This window comes from Dipteris shenzhenensis, chromosome 2 (assembly GCF_047967505.1).
Source record: "Dipteris shenzhenensis isolate YYH24624 ecotype China chromosome 2, Dip_SZ_1.0, whole genome shotgun sequence".
Taxonomy (NCBI): Eukaryota; Viridiplantae; Streptophyta; class Polypodiopsida; order Gleicheniales; family Dipteridaceae; genus Dipteris; species Dipteris shenzhenensis.
In genome coordinates this window covers 25042986-25064071 of record NC_141597.1, presented here as the reverse complement: position 1 = coordinate 25064071, position 21086 = coordinate 25042986, and the positions used below count along the sequence as shown (strand labels likewise).

The 21086-nt window shown below is 43.0% G+C and overlaps 1 protein-coding gene across 2 annotated transcripts in view; it reads left to right on the top strand.

Annotated features, from left to right (window-relative positions):
* The window catches only part of LOC147904531 (alpha/beta-Hydrolases superfamily protein), a 29252-nt gene extending 13090 nt beyond the window's left edge, over positions 1–16162 (top strand). For both annotated transcript variants that reach the window (XM_087394616.1, XM_087394608.1), the window contains one exon: positions 15280–16162. In XM_087394616.1, the coding sequence (XP_087250742.1) occupies positions 15280–15358 (79 nt within the window). In that variant the 3' untranslated portion in view covers positions 15359–16162. The remainder of the gene's footprint in view (positions 1–15279) is intronic.
* Positions 16163–21086: the final 4924 nt, after the last annotated feature.

The following is a 21086-nucleotide window of genomic DNA, read 5'->3' as shown; positions in this document are numbered from 1 at the left end:
AAAATAGACAGAGATGGGGCTGCCACATGGGCAGCAAACAGGCTGCCATGTGGGCAGCACAAAGAGAGACCTACTGGGCTCAGGAATGTGGAGGTGCTAAGGAGTTAGTAGTACAACGTCTGGTAAGATCAGAGGACCACGGTTTGCTAGATCTCTCTTTTGTATTGTGTCCATTTGAGGACGGAAGTATATCTTTTGTTGGGGCTATCTCTCTCTTGGATCCCTGTCTATTTACTAGCTTACACACAAACACACATGGTTGTGAAGTACACATAAGCAAAACACTGTCTATTTGGATTTTGTAGCTAAACACTTCCGCGTGTAATTCTTGGGATGCTCTATTAGTGTTCTGTTGTGGGATACCCTCCGTCGGGATCATTTCTAACATGATATTAGAGCCCTGATCGGAAACTTACAAAAAGTGGAGCTTGAAGGCAAGGCTTTGCTGGAGGATGACCTTGATTTATTGCGCACGGATTGGTATCTGACGTGTGCTGGGTACACAAGACTAGCTCAGGTAGCCTGGGGAGGCTTAGAGCTAGGCAGAGGCATTCTCGGGTTGAATGGCAAGGGTACGAACTAGATAGAGGTCTTCGCTATTTTTGGCGCTTGGGGCTAGAGTCTATATAAGGGGCCCAGACGTTGAGTTCTCAGAGCCGAGCAAGTCTCGTTCCCAGGTGCTAGGTCTGATCTTGGATTGAGTCGTGGACGCGCGCCTGCATCATAGCGTAGCCCAAGGCCCAGCAGCAGATCCTAGGCCACCTGGTGGTATGGGACATTAGGCTGGTTAGGATCTGGTTGGGAGTTCGTGCCAGTAGCTCAGCTCGTGGCTCGGAGGGGACATCTTTTGATTCAGGATCGCATCCCGTAGATGTCATGGTTGGGTGGTGAGCATAGCCTGCTCAATTTCCTCACGTTTGGTGTGCTCTTGTGTTTGTTTGCAGATCAGAGGTTTTAGGAGTGTTGGGGTCGTGTCAGTTGGTATCAGAGCCAACTCCTGAGGTAGGAACCTCTGTTGCGAGAATTTTGGACGATTTTTTCTCGAGGTATGCCCTCATTTCGAAATTTATGTTCATTACTCTGCAAGTGCTTGATTGGTTCATTGATTAAGGGAAGTGGTTTTAGATCAGGGAAAGAAGGTAGGAGAAGGCAGAGAGAGAGTGAATTTGACGTTGAACTGAGGTGCTAGGTGAGAGTGAGAGTTAGGAGTAATTTGGAGGGGTAGAGAGCGATTGTAGGGGAGTGGGATTGTAGGAGAGAAGCGTTGGTAGGAGAGTAGCGATGGGCTAAGGGGGAGCCTTCATTGAACCCAGGTACGGTGGGCTGAGCAGTGACCATGAGGGCGTCAAGGGCTGGAGCAGTTCGCAGCCAAGGAGGGAGTCAAGGGGTGCGCCATAGGTTGGAGCAGGCCGCAGGCAAGGCTGCGTGAATTCGGGGGGTGGGCCTGGATGCTAAAAAAAGCACTACTCCTCCAAGTTAGGAGGGGGGAGCTTTCTTAGAGGCTGAGCCCTCTAAAAGCATCACTCCCCTACTCTAGAGCTTATCGCAGTAGCAGCTCCTCCCCTACGGGCAGATTTGTGAGCAAGCCTCTACCCCTCCACAATCCCTTCCCGATTTCCCCCTCTCGTTCCGCCTGCTGCAGACCTCCGTACGGGACAGCAAGGAGTTCGGCTCCTGGATTGACAGCCTCCGCCAGCCTCTTCTCCTTTCGTCCAGCCAGCCCTCTTTCTCTCATCCCCTCTATTTCGTCAGCTTCTCTCTTTGTTCCAGCCCCCCAGTTTCGAGACCACCTGTCACTTCTCTTCTCTCAGCCTACTTTCTTCATCAGATCTGATTCAGTTATGATTGATTCTGTAGACCCTAAGCTTGCGATGGGAGACCAGGATATGAACTACCATGTGGAGGATGACCAGGGTCTGTGTGATGATTTGATTACGAAGACAGCCTTCAGTGAATTCACCACTGCTCTCGATGAAAAGTTTGAGAAGGTTAACACGAATCAAACGAGGTTGACACAGCAACTCCAAGGGATTCAGACTACACTCACACTTTTGACTAGCACTGTTTAAGGGCTCACGCATGTGGATGCCATGGCCTCAGTGTTAGGTCCGAACATTGTGAGAAAGAGAGAGTGAGAGAGCAAGAGAGCTGAACGACTGTTTGCATAGATGAAGTGAAGAAGTATAACAAAAGGAAAAGGTTTTGTCTAAGTGACAAAACCTTATCCTTCACTAACCGTAGTTAGTGAACTAACTGTGGTTAGGGAAAAAACCTCAAATGAGGGAAAAGTGCCCCTAACCTACTTATTACATTACATTGGTCACTGCTAGAATATAATAATAATTCTAACACCCCCGTGCAGTGCCAATGTCATGTACAAGGAAATGATCAATCACCAAAAGGAGATAAGTTCAGGGCACTGCGAAATGCCTCAAACTTTTCACGTGGAAGTGCTTCGGTGAAGAACTCGAGAATCAAGCTTGCCTAGCTCTAAGCCTATCCAGGCTACCTGAGCTAGTCTTGTGTACCCATTACACGTCAGTGACCAATCCGTGCACATGACATACTTCCCCTCCTCTAAGAACTCACTCCTGAGCTCGCTAAAAAACCCGAAAATGTCCTCTGGAGGTTCCGTAAGGTCTCCTCAACACGATCCTTCCACTTGATCTTGTATTCCGTGATAGTTCTATTACGAATCTGTTTTTCACAAAATTCAAGAATACTCTCAGGTTCGTGTGGAATAAAAGTCAAATCTGTAACTTCTATTATTTCTTGAGGAGAAACAAGTTGATCATCCACACCCAGTAACTCTTTCAGTCTACTCACATAAAATACTGGATGTACTTTAACATCAGGAGGCAATTCTAGTCTATATGCAACTGGTCCAATTCTTTTAATAACCTTAAACAGACCACAATATCTGCGGGATAGCTTCGGAACCAAACCAGTACTTAGGCTCTTGGATTCTTTGGGACTACGCAAATATACCATCGTTCCTTCAAAGAACTCTCTAAGTGAATGATGTCTATTAGTATAAAATCAATCCCGATCTTGGGCACTTCTAATAGACTCCTTGGCAAACTACAACATTTCTTGCATGTCTTGCAAGAATGTCTTTGCAGCATCATTTTGGATTCCCTTTAACCCAACCATAACTGGTGGCTTAGGTTGAAACCCGTACATAAGCATAAAAGAACTGTAACCAGTACTCAAATGCTTTGCACTGTTATAAGCAAATTCTATCATAGGTCGATAATCTTCCCATAAAGACTGTCTCTTAGCAACATATGCCCAAAGCATATCTTCAATCAATTGGTTGACCTTCTCTGTACTGCCATCAGATTGTGCATGATCTGAGAAACTCATATTCCAACTTCTCAAAAACAAGTTTCCAGAAGTTACTTGTAAACTTCGAGTCCCTGTCACTGACTATGTCAGAGGGCAAACCATACAACTTAATCAAATGGTCCACAAACTTGTGAGCCAGCTGAACAGCTGAGATAGTTGTTCTAGTAGGTAAGAATCTAGCCATTTTTGTCAGACGGTCCACTATGACCCAAATGGAGTCATGATGCTTGCGCGTTCTAGGCAAACTAGTAATAAAATCCATGGAAATACTTTCCCATTTATTACCCGGGATTTGCAATGGCTGTAATAAACCCGCGCTTCTAAGGCATTCTGCCTTAGTAACTTGACAAACCCGGCAACCTACCATATAGTTTTCAATAAATGCACGCATCTTAGTACAATAAAAGGTATGCTTCACAAGAGACAGAGTGTGATGTATATCTGGATGTCTAGCTACTAGGAGCATCATGACACTCCCAGAGAATCTTGGATCGAAGATCTGAAACATCTGGCACACATATCTTTCCCTTCCGGAACAGCAAGCCGTTCCTAATCATCCACTGACCTCCCGCCGCCTATACCGTAGGTGGCACAATCCCTGAGCCCTGATCAACCATGGAGCTCCCATCCTGGACGTTCTGCCAATAAGAACTAAAATGACTATGAGTTGCGCAAAGCCCTCTCAAGGATTGAAATAGGTTTGAGGATATTTCTGTAAATGACATAGCATTTACAAACTTGACTCGACTTAAAGGCATCCGCCACACTATTCAGCGAGAACTTTCGATAACGTATTTCAAAATCAAAATCTTGCATTAATTCTGTCCATCTAGCCTTTCATCCCCTCAATTCAAACCCGTCACACACATACTTGATTGACTGGTGATAGGTCAATATAAGAAACTTCGAACCATACAAGTAGTGTCTCCAAACCTTGAGAGCATACACAACCGCATAGAGTTCTTTTTTTAGTGTGGACCAATGATATTGAGTGTCGTCTAGCTTTTTACTCTCAAAAGCTACAGGTCTGCCCTCTTGGAATAAAGCGGCCCCAATCGCAAAATCACTCGCATCGGCCTCTAAAACATAAGGCCGGGTAGGATCGGGTAATGCAAGAATGGGTGCTTCCTTGATAGTTAACTTCAAGGTTTCAAAAGCCTTGTTCAATGCATCATTCCATGAGATCGGCTGGGTAAACCTGCGTGCACGACCTTTCAATATGTTTGGCAGAGGTGCCATGATGTGTGAATAATCACGCACAGACTTCTGTAGAAAAACCGTGAATCCTAGGAAAGAACGAAGTTGTTTCACAGCCTGAGGGATAGGCCATTCTAAAACCTTTGGGATACGATCCAGATCAATGCTAATACCTTTAGAAGAAATCTTGTGTCCTAAGTAAATGATCTCCTTCATAAAGAAGTCACATTTACTCATCTTGGCATAGAGCTTATGTTGTCTTAGAATAACTAAGACAATCCGGAGGTGTCCAATGTGATCCTCTAGCGTTCGGCTATATACCAAGATATCATCTAAGAACATGACAACAAATTTGCCCAGAAAATCTCGGAACAAATCGTTCATCATTTGCTGGAGGTAGTAGGAGCATTGATCAAACCAAAAGGTAATACGAGAAACTCGTAGTGGCCATACCTAGTTCAGAATGCGGTTCTATCTATGTGTTTAGCATAGATACGGATTTGGTGATAACCAGTACGCAAATCAATCTTAGTGAAATACTTTGCTCCGGCCAAACGGTCTATCAAATCATCAAAACGAGGAAGAGGATATCGATTCTTAATTGTCACTTTGTTCAATCGTTTAGAATCTATATACATTCTCCACGAATTATCTTTCTTCTTTCTTAAGAGGACAGGTGCTTTCCAAGGTGATTTACTTGGGCAAGTATAACCCATATTCAGATAATCTTGTAGCTGTGAAGCTAACTCATCCTCCTCAAGCTAGCTCATCCTATAAGGTGCAACTAGGTTGAGCCCTAGGTACTAAATCTATGCAATGGTCTACTGCCCGTTCTGGAGGTAAATTTTCCGGCAGTTGAGCAGGGAATACATCTATGAAATCATCCAACAACGTTCTCAATTCACGGTGTTCAAACACACTTAAATCATTTTTGTTATTAACAGAAACAATAATTTAAGAAAGCGGAATCAAAACACACTGATACACCTCATAATGAGAAGTGTTTATTATATTTCAAAGCTGCATCGCAGATACAATAGGTCCTTGAGAAGAGGGAATATTATCACACTGAATACAAAATTGGGTGTCCTTATCCAAAAAAGAAAGAGTATGCTCTTTCCATCCAATCCGAATATCGTGGGTTTTAAACCACTCTATTTCGATTAACAAGTCCACATGTTCCAAGTGCATGACATAGCACGTAAGAGCAGCTGTGTAGTCTTGAATCCGGATAGAAAGTGCTTCAATCTTGTGATCCCAAAATTGCTTCTTAGCTGGAAGCTGCACCTTGTAGGTGTGATCGCTAGGTATCGTGGATAGCCCCATCTTCTGCACTAGTTTATAATTAACAAAGAAAGAGAATGTGAACTCTTTGGTTCCTAACTTCTCCATAAACTTGGAAAAGATCATGGGAACCAAATAACGAATTATTAAAAGTGCAATTACAAGAAAGTGGGTAGGTAATGATATTTACAGAAATACATGTCATCGAAACTTGATTAGCTCCCTTAGCTTTGGTACTTGGACCCGCATGGAGCTTCGGTCTCGGCGCTTGCATCTGGTTCTTGCGCTTAGGATGATCATTCCTTGTGTGGCCCCGCTCCTCGCATATGAAGCAACATCCCTCTTTCTTTAACTTCAATGTACGAAGGAAATGGGCACGACCATCCTTCGCCTGAGTCGAATGTTTCTTGGAGGCGTTGTCTATAGACTTTGACTCCCCGGTACCAGTGGTGGACTAGAAGAACTTCCTCTTGTTCTTCCCACCCCTGTCGGAAACTGTGGTTCCCTTTGCACTAGCCATGGTATCATCATAGATGCGCACATAGTTCATGGCCTCTTGCAAAGTGGTACACTTGTTGTTCTTGATTTGTAATTTGTACAAGTCAGGCAAACCGTCCACAAAGAAACCTAACAAGGTCACTGGATCCATCTTTCTAGCTCTGGTCTGCAAATCCCGAAGCCTTTAAAGATAAAACTCAAAAGTCAGATTCAGCTTAGAGCTTTGAGCTTGCCTATGATATCGTAATCTTCCTCCTTCAAAAACTCTTTCTTGAAGACTCCTTCGAATTCTAGGCTTTGGTTGGAGTTCCTTCCACCACAATAAATCCTTTCCTGACATAAACCCTGCTGCAAGCTGTATTTTCTTGTCATCCGGGTAAGGGTGAAACTAGAAGTGTACTTGCCACTTGTGCAACCAAGTGTCAACAATCTCCTTGGTACGAGACTTATCTCCCGGAAAAGGATCTGGAGTGATGTTTGTTAGAATTATTATTATATTCTAGCAGTGACCAATGTATGTAATAAGTAGGTTAGGGGCACTTTTCCCTCATTTGAGGTTTTTTCCCCTAACCACAGCTAGTTCACTAACTACGGTTAGTGAACTATAAGGTTTTGTCACTTAGAAAAAACCTTTCACTTTTGTTGTTCTTCTTCACTTCATCTATTGCAGACAGTCGTTCAGCTCTCTTGCTCTCTCACTCTCTCTTTCTCACATTTGGTATCAGAGCAGCAAGACCCTACTCCTAGCTCAACAGCTCCCTGCTCTTTGCTCAACACCCGACGTACAGTCTGTACGACCTGCAAGTACCATCATTGCTCTTTCGTACAGTTTCATACCTTTTGCTTGTAGTTCGTCCGTACAGCCATACAGCAGCCCACGCTGCTGTGTGTACACCCGTACTAGTGACAAAGCTCCAACCATACAGCCTGTCGTACATCAGCCCCTGAACAGCCGTACAATGTCCGTATGTTGTACGGATTTCGAGTTTGCCGTACAGCCACACATGCAGTCCGTACGTACCATCCGTACAGTACCTGCGCTGACTGGCCGTACACTCCTGCGTCAACCAACCGTACAGAGCTGCATCAGTCAACTGTACGTCCGTGCACCTCCAGCCGTATAGAGCCGTACAGTCCTGTGTCAGTCAATCGTACGGCCGTACACCTCCAGCAGCAGTAGCAGCCATACATCCATTCAGCACCAGCTGTACTTCCGTACAACAGCAGCCCGTTCAATTATCTGCTGTACAATTATTTTGTTTCGGAGCAGATTGTTTTAGCAGACTAGTTGCAGGCAACTGTGCGTTTCAATTTGGGCAGCTGATTTGAGAAGGAAGTTGAGCATTTTGTAAAATTTGGGGCTTTTGTCAAACTGCCCCACGTTGTGCTCAATTTCATTTTAAAATTTGGGGCATTCTATATTCGTGGGCAGACATTTACAGTTGGTTGTTTGGCAGACCTTTTTGTGCATTTGAGCCATTGTTTGGCTGTAAAATTTGGGGCTTTTGCAATTGGATTGCAATTTTGCAGAAGAAGAGAAATTTGGGAGCTTTGCAGGCTTTTTGGACTCAATTTGAGTTACATGTGAGCACATTGGCAGTAGAATTTACTCCTTTTGCAGATAAATTGCAAATTGGGGCTTTCAATCAATTTGCCCCTTTTGAGTTGCAATTTCTTGCAGAAATTTGGGGTTTTTTGCTTTACACAGCAATTTCTTGCATTTTTGGGGTTTTCAGGCAATTTGCCCTGTTTTGGATGCAATTTCCCCAAAGAAATTGGGGCTTTTGGCATTCGGATGCAATTTGGCAGTGTAAAAGCATTTTGGGACTGTTGCAGCCAATTTTGGACTCATTTTAAGTGACAGTGCAGATAGTGGCAAATTCTGCAGTGTTTTTTGGAACTTTTGGAGAGCATTTGTAGGACAATTGAAGTGCATTATGAGCCTTTGACAGGCTCTGACAGTATTCATCACTGTGGGCAGATTCTACTTGTGCATTTTATATCCCAAGAAGGGATTTCACTTGGTCAGTCTGCTGTATTTTCTTTGATATTTTCTGGTATAAATGGCTCAGAACAACTCCAATGAGGTGTTCGGGGTTCTCACACAGGAGGATGAGGTGGATGGCACCAACTACTTGTGGAGTTTCATGGTTCGCAATATCTTGGTTGGCAGACATCTTTGGGATTATGTCAATGGAGATGAAGCAAGACCAGATATAGCGACCACACCTATCACTCCCACAGTTGGAGGCAGGGGTAGAGGTACAAATGTAGCACAGGTGGTTGGAGCAATCACTCCAGGAGCTCCCACAGCAGAGCATAAAAGATGGGACTCTAGGGATGCACAAGCTCTTTCAGTAATCTCTCTTTCTGTCAAGAGGTTCATTATACCTCATATTCGGTCATGCAAGACATCTATGGCAACTTGGGAGATACTAGAGTATGTTTGCAGCAAGAAATGATGCCATAGTTTCCTTTCTGAAGCAAGAACTTTCCCATACACATATGGAGGAGGGAGATTCCATGAATTCTCACCTCACAAAGCTTTAGGACCTCAGGGAACAATTGCTGAATATTGATGAAGTCATTCCGGATTCAGAGATGATCACCACCACTCTGAACTCTCTTCCTGAGTCCTATCTCGGTTTCCACACCTCGCTGAATTTGTCATTGAGGGGGGGCAGCAATCCTCTCTCCTTTCACGAGTTGGTAGGACTTCTGTTGCAGGAGGAACAAACTCGCAGAAATATGGCAATCCGGGCTGGCGAGCATGCTATGCTCTCCAAGTTCAAGCCCAAGGGTAAAGGGCAGCAAAAGCCACATGCCAATCAGCCCACACATCAGCATAAAGCTGATTTTGGACAGCCTTCTTATAAGGCAAAGGGTGATACAAATAAGCAGAAAAAGAAGGGCATCTGTCATTATTGCAAGAAGCCAAGTCATTATATTGGAGAGTGCAAGAAGCGCATAGCCAAAGAGAAGAAAAGGGATTCCGGTATGGCTGTATCAGATGCATCAGTTCCACATTCTCATGATGGCGGAGATGTTGCAGCCAACTTGGTTGAAGAGCACTATGCCTTTCTGTCTTGCACTTCAGATTTTTCAGTGGGTAGTTCTGATATTACAGCCACTAAAGATGATGACCCATATGCTTTCTTGACTTGCACTTACGATCCTTCAAAGGATGAATGCTCCTTTAGTGTTGATGAGACACTTCATACTTGGTATTTTGACAGTGGTGCTTCAAAGCACATCACTTCCAAGAAGGGTCTGTTTGTAACTCTGCATTCTTCACCCACCAAGAAGGTAACTTGTGTGAGTAATGGCATGCTCACAAGTAAGAAGTTGCCTCACAAGTTTTGGTTGGAAAGCCTCATGTGTGCCAACTATATTTTACATCGGGCTCCTACAAAGGCTTTGAAGACAATCACTCCCTATGAGGCATGGCATGGGAGAAAGCCTTCAGTGGACCATTTCAAAGTTTTTGGTTGTGTTGCATATGCCCATGTGCCTGTGGAGTTCAGACACAAGTTGTCAGATAAGGCACTCAAATGCATTTTTGTGGAATATAGTTCACAAAGCAAAGGCTATCGTCTCTTCAACCCTGCTACATGCAAGATTTTTGTTAGTAGAGATGTCATATTCTCTGAAAATTCTGCACATACACATGCTGAATTTCAGATTCCAGCCTCTTCAGATGATGTGTTTGAGGGGATGCTTCCTATAGCATTTGGTTCCCCCGCTGAAACTCAGAATTTACAGCAACCTCCACCAGATCCACACGTACAGATTCAGCCCCAAGCTGAATTAGTACAACCTCAGGGTGTGGATGAAGTTGTCAGGCAAGAAATTCAAGAGATACACGCAGCCAAAACAGTCCCACATTGGTTGCTTCAGACTCTTAGGGAGAGTAAGCTTGAGGCTCCATTGCCTGGCAAGACTCGTAGTGTAGTAAGGCACATGGGGGGAGCTGTTTCAGTTGAAACAGCTTATGCAGGTACTCTTCTTGATGAGGAGGAGCCTGAGACATTTGAGGAAGCAAATGATAATGTGCATTGGATGAATGCCATGCACAATGAATTGCAGTCCATTCATAAAAATCAGACTTGGGATGTCGTGGATTTGCCACCAGATAAGAATGCCATAGGTACACATTGGGTTTTCAAAGTCAAAAGAAAGCCAAATGGGTCCATTGATCGGTACAAGGCAAGGCTGGTTGCAAAAGGATATGCTCAGAAAAAGGGCATAGATTATGAGGAGACTTTTGCTCCTACATCCAGAATGACCACCATCAGGTCAGTTATAGCAATGGCTGCAAATTTTGAATGGAATGTTCATCAGTTGGACATTAAAACAGCTTTCCTTAATGGAGACTTGTTGGAAGAGGTTTATGTCAAACAACCTCCAGGCTTTGAAATTTCAAGAAATGCACATCAGGTATGCAAGCTGAATAAAGCTTTGTATGGGTTGAAACAAGCCCCACGTGCATGGTATGCCAAAATTGATGCCTTTCTAACCAACAAGGGGCTACACAATAGTCCAACTAAGAGCACCCTCTACGTCAAGAAGGATGGGGGGGATATTTTGGTCATCATTCTTTATGTAGATGACATGCTGCTCACTAGATCAAATGAGGAAGTAATTGCAGATTTCAAAGTCCAATTGAAAGCTACATTTGATATGTCAGACTTGGGCGTGTTACATTTCTTTTTGGGGATCGAGTTTATTCAAGAGAAACGTGGCATTGTTATGTCTCAGTCCTAGTATGTTCAAAAACTCTTGGACAGATTCAACATGCATGATTGCAAGCCTATGTCCACTCCCATGGAGCCGAGGCTGAAGCTTACAATGCATGATGCAGGTGAATCAATTGATGTCACACTCTATAGCCAGGCTGTTGGATGCCTCATTTATCTCTGCAATACACGACCTAATATTCAGTTTTCACTTTCTCAGGTGAGCAGGTATATGCACAGCCCAAAGATTATGCATTGGCAGGCTGTAAAACGCATTTTTCGTTACTTGCAAGGTACAAAATCTTTTGGCTTGATGTTTCCTAGGGGGGGTGACTTGCAGAGGCATGCTTACAGTGACTCAGATTGGGCTGGAGACTATGATACTAGGCAGTCCACCAGTGGGAATTGTTTCTTTCTAGGACATGCTTGCATTTCTTGGTTGAGCAAGAAACAATCTACAGTGGCTACCTCCTCATGTGAAGCTAAGTACAGGGCAACTTTCACAACGACAGTTGAATGTGTTTGGCTGCGTCGTCTGTTTGCTGATCTTCATCTTTCATTGGAGGGTCCTTCTCCGATTCTCACTGATAGTCAAAGTGCTATAGCAGTGGTAAAGAATCCTGTGTTTCATGCTCGCACGAAGCACATTGAGGTTCACTATCACTATGTCAGAGGTAAGTTGCATGCAGGAGAGATCAGTATGATCTATGTGTCAACACATGACAATGTTGCAGAGATGTGGCAAGGGTACAAACGAGATAGAGATCTTCGCTATTTTTGGCGCTTGGGGCCCGAGTCTATATAAGGAGTCCAGAGGTTCAGTTCTCAGGAGCCGATGGGAGCAAGTCTCGTTCCCAGGTGCTAGGTCTGATCCTGGATTGAGTCGCGGACGCACGATTGCATCATAGCATAGCCCAAGGCCCAGCAGCAGATCCCAGGCTTCACAACACCACCCGATGGTATGGGACACCAGGCTGGTTAGGATCTGCTTGGGAGTTCGTGCCAATAGCTCAGCTTGTGGCTCAGAGGGGACATCTTCTGATTTGAGATTGCATCCCATAGATGTCATGGTTGGGTGGTGAGCAGCCTGCTCAGTTTCCTCACGTTTGGTGTGCTCTTGTGTTTGCTTGCAGATCATAGGTTTCAAGAGTGTCGGGGTTGTGTCACTTATTCTCTTTTCAGTTCATTGTCATGGCCAATAGATATCAGATCCCTTATTTTGAGGGTCCAATTATCGATTGTGGGAGATAAATTTCAGGAGCCATTTAGTGTTGAGGGAGCCTTGGGAGATTGCGATGGGCATAGAGTTAATACCTTAGGCCACGGTGACTCCAGTGACATCAAACAACTGCATCGTTAGTGACTACACCGACAAATCCTCTTTTGGTGAGAGCTTAGCAAATACAAGATGTGGACGCATTGGCTATCATTGTGGGCATCACGGTAGATGTGGTACTTTCTCACCTATAGACGGCGGACAGTTCCTTTGAGGTTTGAACCATTTTGAGGGACATGTAAGAGCTCGACAACAAAGCGAGGATTTTGGATCTCGAGAGGGAGCTCTACGGCATGAGCATGGATGAGGGGTATTCAATACATGATCACATTACCAAGATGAAGATCAGCTGGCGACAATTGGTCAAAGAACAAGTTTGGCCAGGATTACGAATGCTCCCCAGGAGCTACAATAGCTTTGTGACTACGATGATTGCAGGGTAGAGGAGTTGGTTCAAGCAAGAAGCTCAGGAGAAGAAATATGATGGAACATATGATAAAGCTTTATAGATCTAGACAAGAGCCAAGGCAAGGGTACGGGTAAGCCTAGCAAAGGCAAGCCCAAGAGGACAAATCTATGATGGAGCGGACTCTTCAGATGAAGAAAACAAGAAGAGGAAAAAATGAAATGATTCTATTGTGATGAGCTAGGACATTTTGCTAATGATTGTAGAAAGAAGAAGCAGAACAGAAGATTAGAAGGGGGTCAGCTCAGAGTCAGACGAGTCAAAAGTCAATGTGGTGGTCATAGAGGAGATTTTCTTGGTGACTTCTCCCGGTGTTGCTGAGATAAAGTATGCAGACCCCGGTGTTCTAGTAAGGATGTCTGACATTGAGAGATAGTCAGAGGAGTCGGAAACCTTTATTAAGGTGAAGGACCGTGATGAGTGCTTGCAACCATTTGGGTGCTAGGCTGGTATTGTTGACACAGAGGGGGGACTTGTGGACTGAAAGTTAGATAAATGTTGTGACTTAGAGGGGACATCACAGGACTACAAATGGAAACTAATGGTCCAGGTAATCTAGATTTATGCTTGGGATTTGATTTCTCGGTTATTTTATTTGTTTGCAGACCTTGCCAGATAGAGGACATGTTGGAATAGACCCTGAGAGCATGGTGCCTGGAGGACTTCAAGTTGTTCATCCATCATGAGGGGGACAATTGGAGGATGCTAGTAGTTGGAGTACTCGAGTTTGAAGACGAGTATGTGACTGAAGAAGGTGGTGCCATTAGGTGCTACCAAAAATGGACGTATGTACCAGGGAGGTGTGCTTATGCGGAACCGGACTGGAGCCATTGGATGAAAAGCCATGAAATAACATCGAAACCGCAATTATCCTAAGGGCTACGACATGGTAGCTACTGGAGCATCTCCATCGACGGGTTGGAATCGGGCCAAGATGTGTCAGTGAGGGGGTGTTGGAATAGAGTTGGTCACCTCCTCATCTGTAAGCCCCCATATGAGGAGAGCAAAGGGCGGGGGGGGGGACCATAGGGTTGATGTGGCTGCCATGTGGGCAGCTTGCTCACATTAAAACAAGCAGAGATGGGGCTCCTACATGGGCAACAAACAGGCTACCATGTGGGCGGCTCAAAGAAAGGCATGCCGGGCTCAGAGATCTAGAGGTGCTAAGGAGTTAGTAGGACAACTTTTGGTAAGATCAGAGGACCACGGTTTGGTGGGACTCTAGATCTCTCTTTTGTATTGTGTCCATTTGAGGACGGAAATATAACCCTCTATTGGGATCATTTCTAACAACAGGTTTTTATAAAATTTGGTTCTGCCTTCCAGGCAGCGCTATCTTTACACTTTTCTTAAAAAAGTGTCCCACACCATTTTTCGTTACATGGCCCCCTTCTATTTTGGTTCTTTCTCTCTCACTCACACTCACACACACTTTCTTTTCTTAAGAACTCTCTCTCTCTCTCTCTCAGAGTTTGCAAATCATTCGAACTTCCTATACACGGGCTTCCATCACAGGTGTTGCAAATTAATCATTCATTCATCTTGACAATTGTTTTCCTTTGACAGAACCAATTGAAGGCAGTGCTCACGAGTACTTGTACTCACTTGTTTGCATCTACCTAATATCTCAAAGGTGTGTCAAAATAACTTCGCATCACTGGATTGACCACCCTAGAAAACCCAAGCGAAATTTCAACATGGAACAAAGTACTAGTACGCTAAAACGTTATTCACCACCTCCATATATAAGGAAGGTGAGCTTGTTTGAGTCACAACACTATCCACATGAGCTTGGTTAGCAATTGAGAACTTTCTTTGGAAACCTTGGAATTCTGCCTATAATTATCTATATGAGCACTTTAATTTATCTGCATACTCCATTGGTAGATTTGAAAGTAGGATTGCATTTCCATCATTATCGTCAACATTTGACCCTAGAGCACCAAGTTTGTTGCATGTTGTTGAGATGAGTACCTCGACTTGTGCCTTCCATCTTCAGCCAAAGAACTCCTGCTTGAGCACAATGTTGTAAATGCTCACCTCGAATCAAGAGTTTCTCCCCAACGGTGTCTGATTCTCTGCTGATATTCTCGACAAATCAAGATAGTCAAAGATCCTGCTGCTAAACGTTCTCCCTAGAAGTCCAAAATTTCAAATCCCTCTTCTCAGAGCTCTGATTGTTATTGGGCTTCTACATGCTTCATGAGAAATGTATGAACACTGAGTTGTCCCGTCTGATTGTGCACTTTCAGAATTCATGAGAAATAAGAAAGTTTGGTATCTTTATATGCTTGTTGAAATTAATTTCATCTTATGAATGGGACACATTGTACCTCCTTTATGCATATGATTTTATTAAGAATTAGGCTGGAGGGTATGAATAGCAGCCAAGCTAGTTGTCTCATTCAACAACTGTGAATAATCAATTCTCTGCTCACTTACTGACTTGAATCAGTCTTGCTGTAAACTTTTAGGACTTGGAAGGGCTACAGGAGACTGCTACATTTTATGAAACCAATCCAGTGGTGTTGCCTGCGATTGCCCATGACATAATGCTGGATAGTGCGTGGAAAGATGCAGCAGAAATGGTTGGTTCATGGGTCAAAGAGAGAGTTTTATAGGTTGTTGAGGAGCTTGAATGGCGATGACATAAGACACATGAATATTCCTTGCTGAGCAGTGAAAGGCTCTGTTCATGGTTCCACAGGCATGAAAAAGGCATAGTAACATTGAGCAGGGAGATCTATGTCGAAAGAAGTGACATGTGAGAGCTTGTCTAAAGATAAGTAATTTCTGTTGTCTTCCTGTCATTGAGAATAGGCTGATCCACTCTGGCAGCAGGTTAAAAAGCGTTATTTACAACGTTACAAAATTTTTCTTAGCAGGCCACATTATTTATTCTTGACGACTTGCAGTCAGGAGACCCGTTTCGTTCTTGCTCAAGTCGTACTTAAAAATTCAGCTCTACTGGTTGTTTGTGTTAAGGAGGGGCAATATAGTGGCTAAAAGTTTTTTTGAAGGCAAGGGTTTTTGAGCACGGGGGTGTCGTCATTATGTATGATATGACACAAAAATAATGCACTAAAGGTATTTATTTGTCCTTTCAGTGTACATTTAAAGGAAGTGGGTAAGGGCACGGCTGTAGGGGGTATAAGGGGATCAATACATATTTAGTTTTGTTACACCATGTACATTCACAGAGGGATTATGGCCTGATTGAGCATTGAAAGAACATGACACCTTCATTACTCTAGATCATGTTTTACAGACTGAATATCAACTTGGACAAGTAGGTATTAAGATTAACAAATTTTATTGGTGAGGCCTGGTTAAGATGTATGAGGTTATGTTAGTTTCCCAAAAGGGCAACTTGCTGAACATTGGGATCATGAGCACTGGTTGCAGCAAGAGGCCAGTAGAACTCATTTATCACTTGTATCTAGACTCATTCTGCGTTGTTTGAATGAATTAGAGATCTCCCATTGGATTAGTATTTTCCAACGTAGTGATTGGATGTTGGATATTTGGGGATGCTCACACAGATGGTGGAAACCTGTTTTTTAAGAACGGTTGAAAACCATGTGACCTCTTCATCTGATCTTTTTTTCATTCTGTAGTTTTACTGTGTAATTCAACATTCATGAGGTGTCTAGCTTGTTGCTGTGGTGCTCCATTGTTTCAAGAATTATGGACTTTGTTTCAAAATACTGCTATGGTCTCAAACATTGAGGCACAAACGCTAATGCTATGATATTAATTTGCATACTGAACTACAGCTTTAATTTGTAGCCCTGCTTGGCAAAATTGGATACGTTTTTTGCAAAGCTTTGAGAAGACCCGCTTTGAGGTTTTCGAACTAGTGGGTCATCTGCAAAGTGACATATGCTTACCTTTTCTAGACTATGTAGTTTTGGTGTTTTGAGTATATGAAGTTCTATTTGGTCTAATTACCACTTCCACTACTTTCTCCCCTAAATTTACTTCCAATGATTGGCTACTTTTTGCCCCTAAATTTACATCCAATAATTGTTTACTTTTATTTCTTGCAGATTTGCCATGGTGTAGCAAAAGGTAACTTTCTACTGATATAGTTTTGGTTTATCCCAACATGTTTTCACTCTCTTTCATGAGTCTCGAAGCCTTTTGACTTTCGTCATACACCAGCATTAGCTCACCATGGCGATTTTCCTATGTTACTCTTTATTAGATTCTTTGCGTGACGTAGTTGGGCAAGGGTGGTCAAAGAATGGAATTGACAAGCTACAACTAAGCATGAGAAAGCAAGAGGTCAAGGTGCTCTTGGCAAAGTTGGTTATGGTTTTTGAATCATAATTGTGAGTCTTTTTGGTTGAATTAAGTGAAATTAGAGTGCAACCAGTGTCGTGATGACTCATGTCATTGTTTCATTCATTCGAGTTTTGAAAAAACTTAAAGACCCTTTTATTAATCAACTCAAGCGTCTCTTGACTATGATCTAGCTAAGTATTAAGGATTTAAGCATCTTGCTATTAAAATAAACACACTTTGTTTTAAGGCAAATAATTACAAACTTGAAAATTTTGGTGTCATTTTTTTTAGTGAGACAAAGGGTGCAACTCTATAGTGCAACAAACTAGACCTTGAACTCAAAAAGAGAAAAAATAGAAAGGGGTGGGGTGATTCCTTCAAAAAGGTGGTAAAACCTTAGTTCTTGAGGATCCAAAGACAAGTCTATGAATGCAAATAAAGATGATTTCATTGAGCTACTTAGGAGCTAAAAAGAGGAATTGAACCCAAACTTGCCACCTAGACTCTAGCACGTGTGGCAAGACCATTAAAAGGACATCATTGAAGGTTCATAGTGTACAAAGAACAAACTTGATCAAATGTTATAAAAGGAAAGGGAATGCCTATCCAAAAGCACAAGTAATCAAGACACTATCAAACTCTTGCTTGAGAGATGCCAATAGCTAAGGGTAAAACAAACACTCAATGAGAGGAAAGCAAGCTTGTTAAGAAAGAGGTGACAAGATGCCATAGTAAAAGCTTCACCATATCTTTTCAAACAAACACCCCCCAATAACAAGAATAGATTTTGCAAGGAAGAAGAAATTCAATAGACACTCGGATGTAGTGATAGCATAACAATTGAGCTTAAGATTAAAAAATATCCTTTGGTTTGGCCCAATAACTTGAGAAAGTATGAGAGTTGTTGCATATTGTGATGTTCTTCTTCATGGTTTGCTAATAAAAGCTTTTATGTATCCTTGACTCCACACGAGTAAAAGGAGGGTCATTGCATTCTTCAAGAAGGCACCTTATGCCAACATTTTGAGTAAATGCAAAGCTTAAGGTTATATACAAAGACTTATATGTCCTTGTGGGCGTTCCATTGTTGTAAGTTCTCATATGGATTGAAAAGTGTAAAAGCTTTATCCTAATAAGAATCACCCAAAAATCAAGCTCTTAATGACAAGTTGCTACAATATGCAATACAATAAGACATTGAAAGGAGCATTCACAACTACAATGTGGTCTTGGGGATCATACAATATTTGGAATAATCAAGACTTGCCTAAATCCTACATTGGAATATTCCCAAAGATCACCAAATATTCAAGATCTCTCACAGATGTGTGCACACATGATTGGTAACATGCACAGCCAAGTAGACACTCAAACTCATAGATGTTTTATAGAATGGATGCATCATGCTACAAAGTTGGCCCGCTTAGCATTTCTCATGTGGGGCTCCAATGTGTGCTTAAGGGCAACAATCTCATGTTTCTATTTTTGCAATCTTCCTACAATGGCCCATGAATAGCCACATTCATATATACATGGTCATTAAAAAGCTTGACTTGAGTTAATTAACTACATTTTAACCACACATTGTGAAAAATGTTGAGATTTGTGCGTCTAGGTGATTGGAGAGTTGGATCTGTTGGTAGGGTTTTGGATAAAGGGATAGAGATGTGGTTGCCTATATTAGATAGGTGATCTTCCCTTGGTATTGTGAGGATCACATTGTTGCCTTCACTTGATAAGGCTAACAATCAGTGATAATGTTGACTCTATCTCATGTTTGTGGTTCTCCGTATCTCTCCTCCATTTGTGAGCATTTCTCCTTGTTGTGCACTCTCATCAGAGCCAAGGCTCCTCCTCCCTTTATCTTCTTGCCATGTGTAGTCTTCAGAAGCTTCCTACTCTAGTTTCCTCCAATTGGGCGGTTTTGTCCCCCTATCCTTACAGTTGACCAATGGTTCGTAACTAGCAACTAATATTTCCTCTTGGCTGTGGTTGTGCAAATTAAGTTTTATTTCAAAATTTCCCTAAATTTTAATGTTATTAATATTTTGGCTCCATCGTCATCGTCCGTGTCACCTCTATCGCCATTCATGCATTGTACATACATCGCCAATGGCATATATCTATGTCTAGTTGTTTTTGGCCCTCTATTGAATTGTGCAAGAGGGTTGCGGTTCGATTTCTACCAGTATAATTATACATCATTGAGTTCTTCTCTTTTTCCCTTAATTTTGATATGTTATTAAATTTTCATCTTTGTCGTCACCACCACATCACCTCCATCATCGTCTATGCATCATACGTACATCGTTCGATGGATTTTGGTATTGAAACCTCTACATCTATGTTGTTGTTTTTGCCCCATATTTAATTGGCACAGCAAGGGTCTTTCTTGTTCCTAGTCTCATGCTAACCTTGAGTTCAAGCTCTTTTAGACTTCATTCCTCTAATAACATTACTATCTTCAAACACTAAAATAAAATTCTTTGAAACACATTCGTAACTTAAAACAATCGTTCTAATATATGGCCAACATTCCCTCAATTACATACAATTAGATGCTCCTCCTCTACAACACAACGACACTCATTGATTCATTCCATCTATTTGTTCATCAAAAGGATATCATGAGTGTTAACCCTGTGGCAGCAAGGGCCAGAAGTGCAGTCGAGGAGGACAACTATGAGAGCATTGTGTGTGTAGAGTAGCGGCAAAGTCCGCTTGTAATATCTTGAGCCTGAAAGATGGCATGATAAATCTTAAAAGATGAGGATAGCCAAAATCCTCTCTAGAAAAGATCTAATCATACTTGCCAAATCAGGATCTAGAGAGAGAAAGACTAAAAGCCTACACTTTCGGAGGTCCCTCCACTTTGTGTAGGGACCCAAAAAGTCCCTCCACTTTGTGTAAAGACCCAAAAGGTCCCCCCCCAAAGTGGAGGGACTCCTGTCCAAAAGGTCTCCTACAAAAGAGGTCCCACCACGGAGGTACCTACGGATTTGTAGAGACCAACATGTATAAATATCTCTCAATGGAATGAAGCTCCCACTCTTTGGGGTTCAGTGTTCAAGCTCACTATTGTGTTCATGCGATTGATCTTCATTGCGTCCATGCTCTCTTGCAGTATCGTGTTCTAGCATGCCCTTACCCTTGCACTCTCTACCCTTGTACTCCCTCCTCCTCCTCCCTCCTCCTTCCTCCCTCCTCCTCCTCCCTCCTTCTCCTCCTCCCTCCTCCTCCTCCTCCTCCCCCCTCCTCCTCCCTCCTCCCTCTCCGTCCCTCCTCCTCCATGCTCCTCCTCCTTCCTCCTCCTTCCTTGTCCCTCCTCCTCAACCCTTATTCCTCGAATCCGCGAAGGAGACTAGCTCTCCACTCCTCAACCTTGGACTCCTCCTAAACCCTGCAACCCCCTCTAAACCATGGAACTCCTAGTTAACTCTCTTAACCCTATCCCCCTTTCGAACCCTGAAATCCCCTTCTAAACCCTTGAACTCTCGTGGAGGCGAGAGCCTCCATCAATCGTTATAATCAATCCCTCTTTCTCATTCACGCGTGCATGAGATCTGCTTTCCATGCTTTAGCCTACACCTCTCACCAGAACACGACTGGAGGACCTATGCTACAACGAGCAACAACACGACTGTAGGTGACCAACACCCTCGGAACTTGCACTTGGGTAAAACGGAGACAACATTTGGTGCTGCTGCCAGGGAGATTAGCGCCTGAAGGAAAAACGGAGCACATGCTTGCATGTGTGAAAAAGAAACCCCTTCGAAAAACCATTCAAGATACATCCCTCAAGGCAAAGGAGTGAAAAGCACCTAAAGCAAAAGCGGAGCACATGCTTGCATGTGTGAAAAAGAACCCCCTTCGAAAAACCATTCAATATACATCCCTCAAGGCAAAGGAGTGAAAAAATGCTTCCAAATAATGCAAAAGGATAGTGTTGACTTACAAAATCACATTAATACGCTAAACACCCAAAATTAACCCT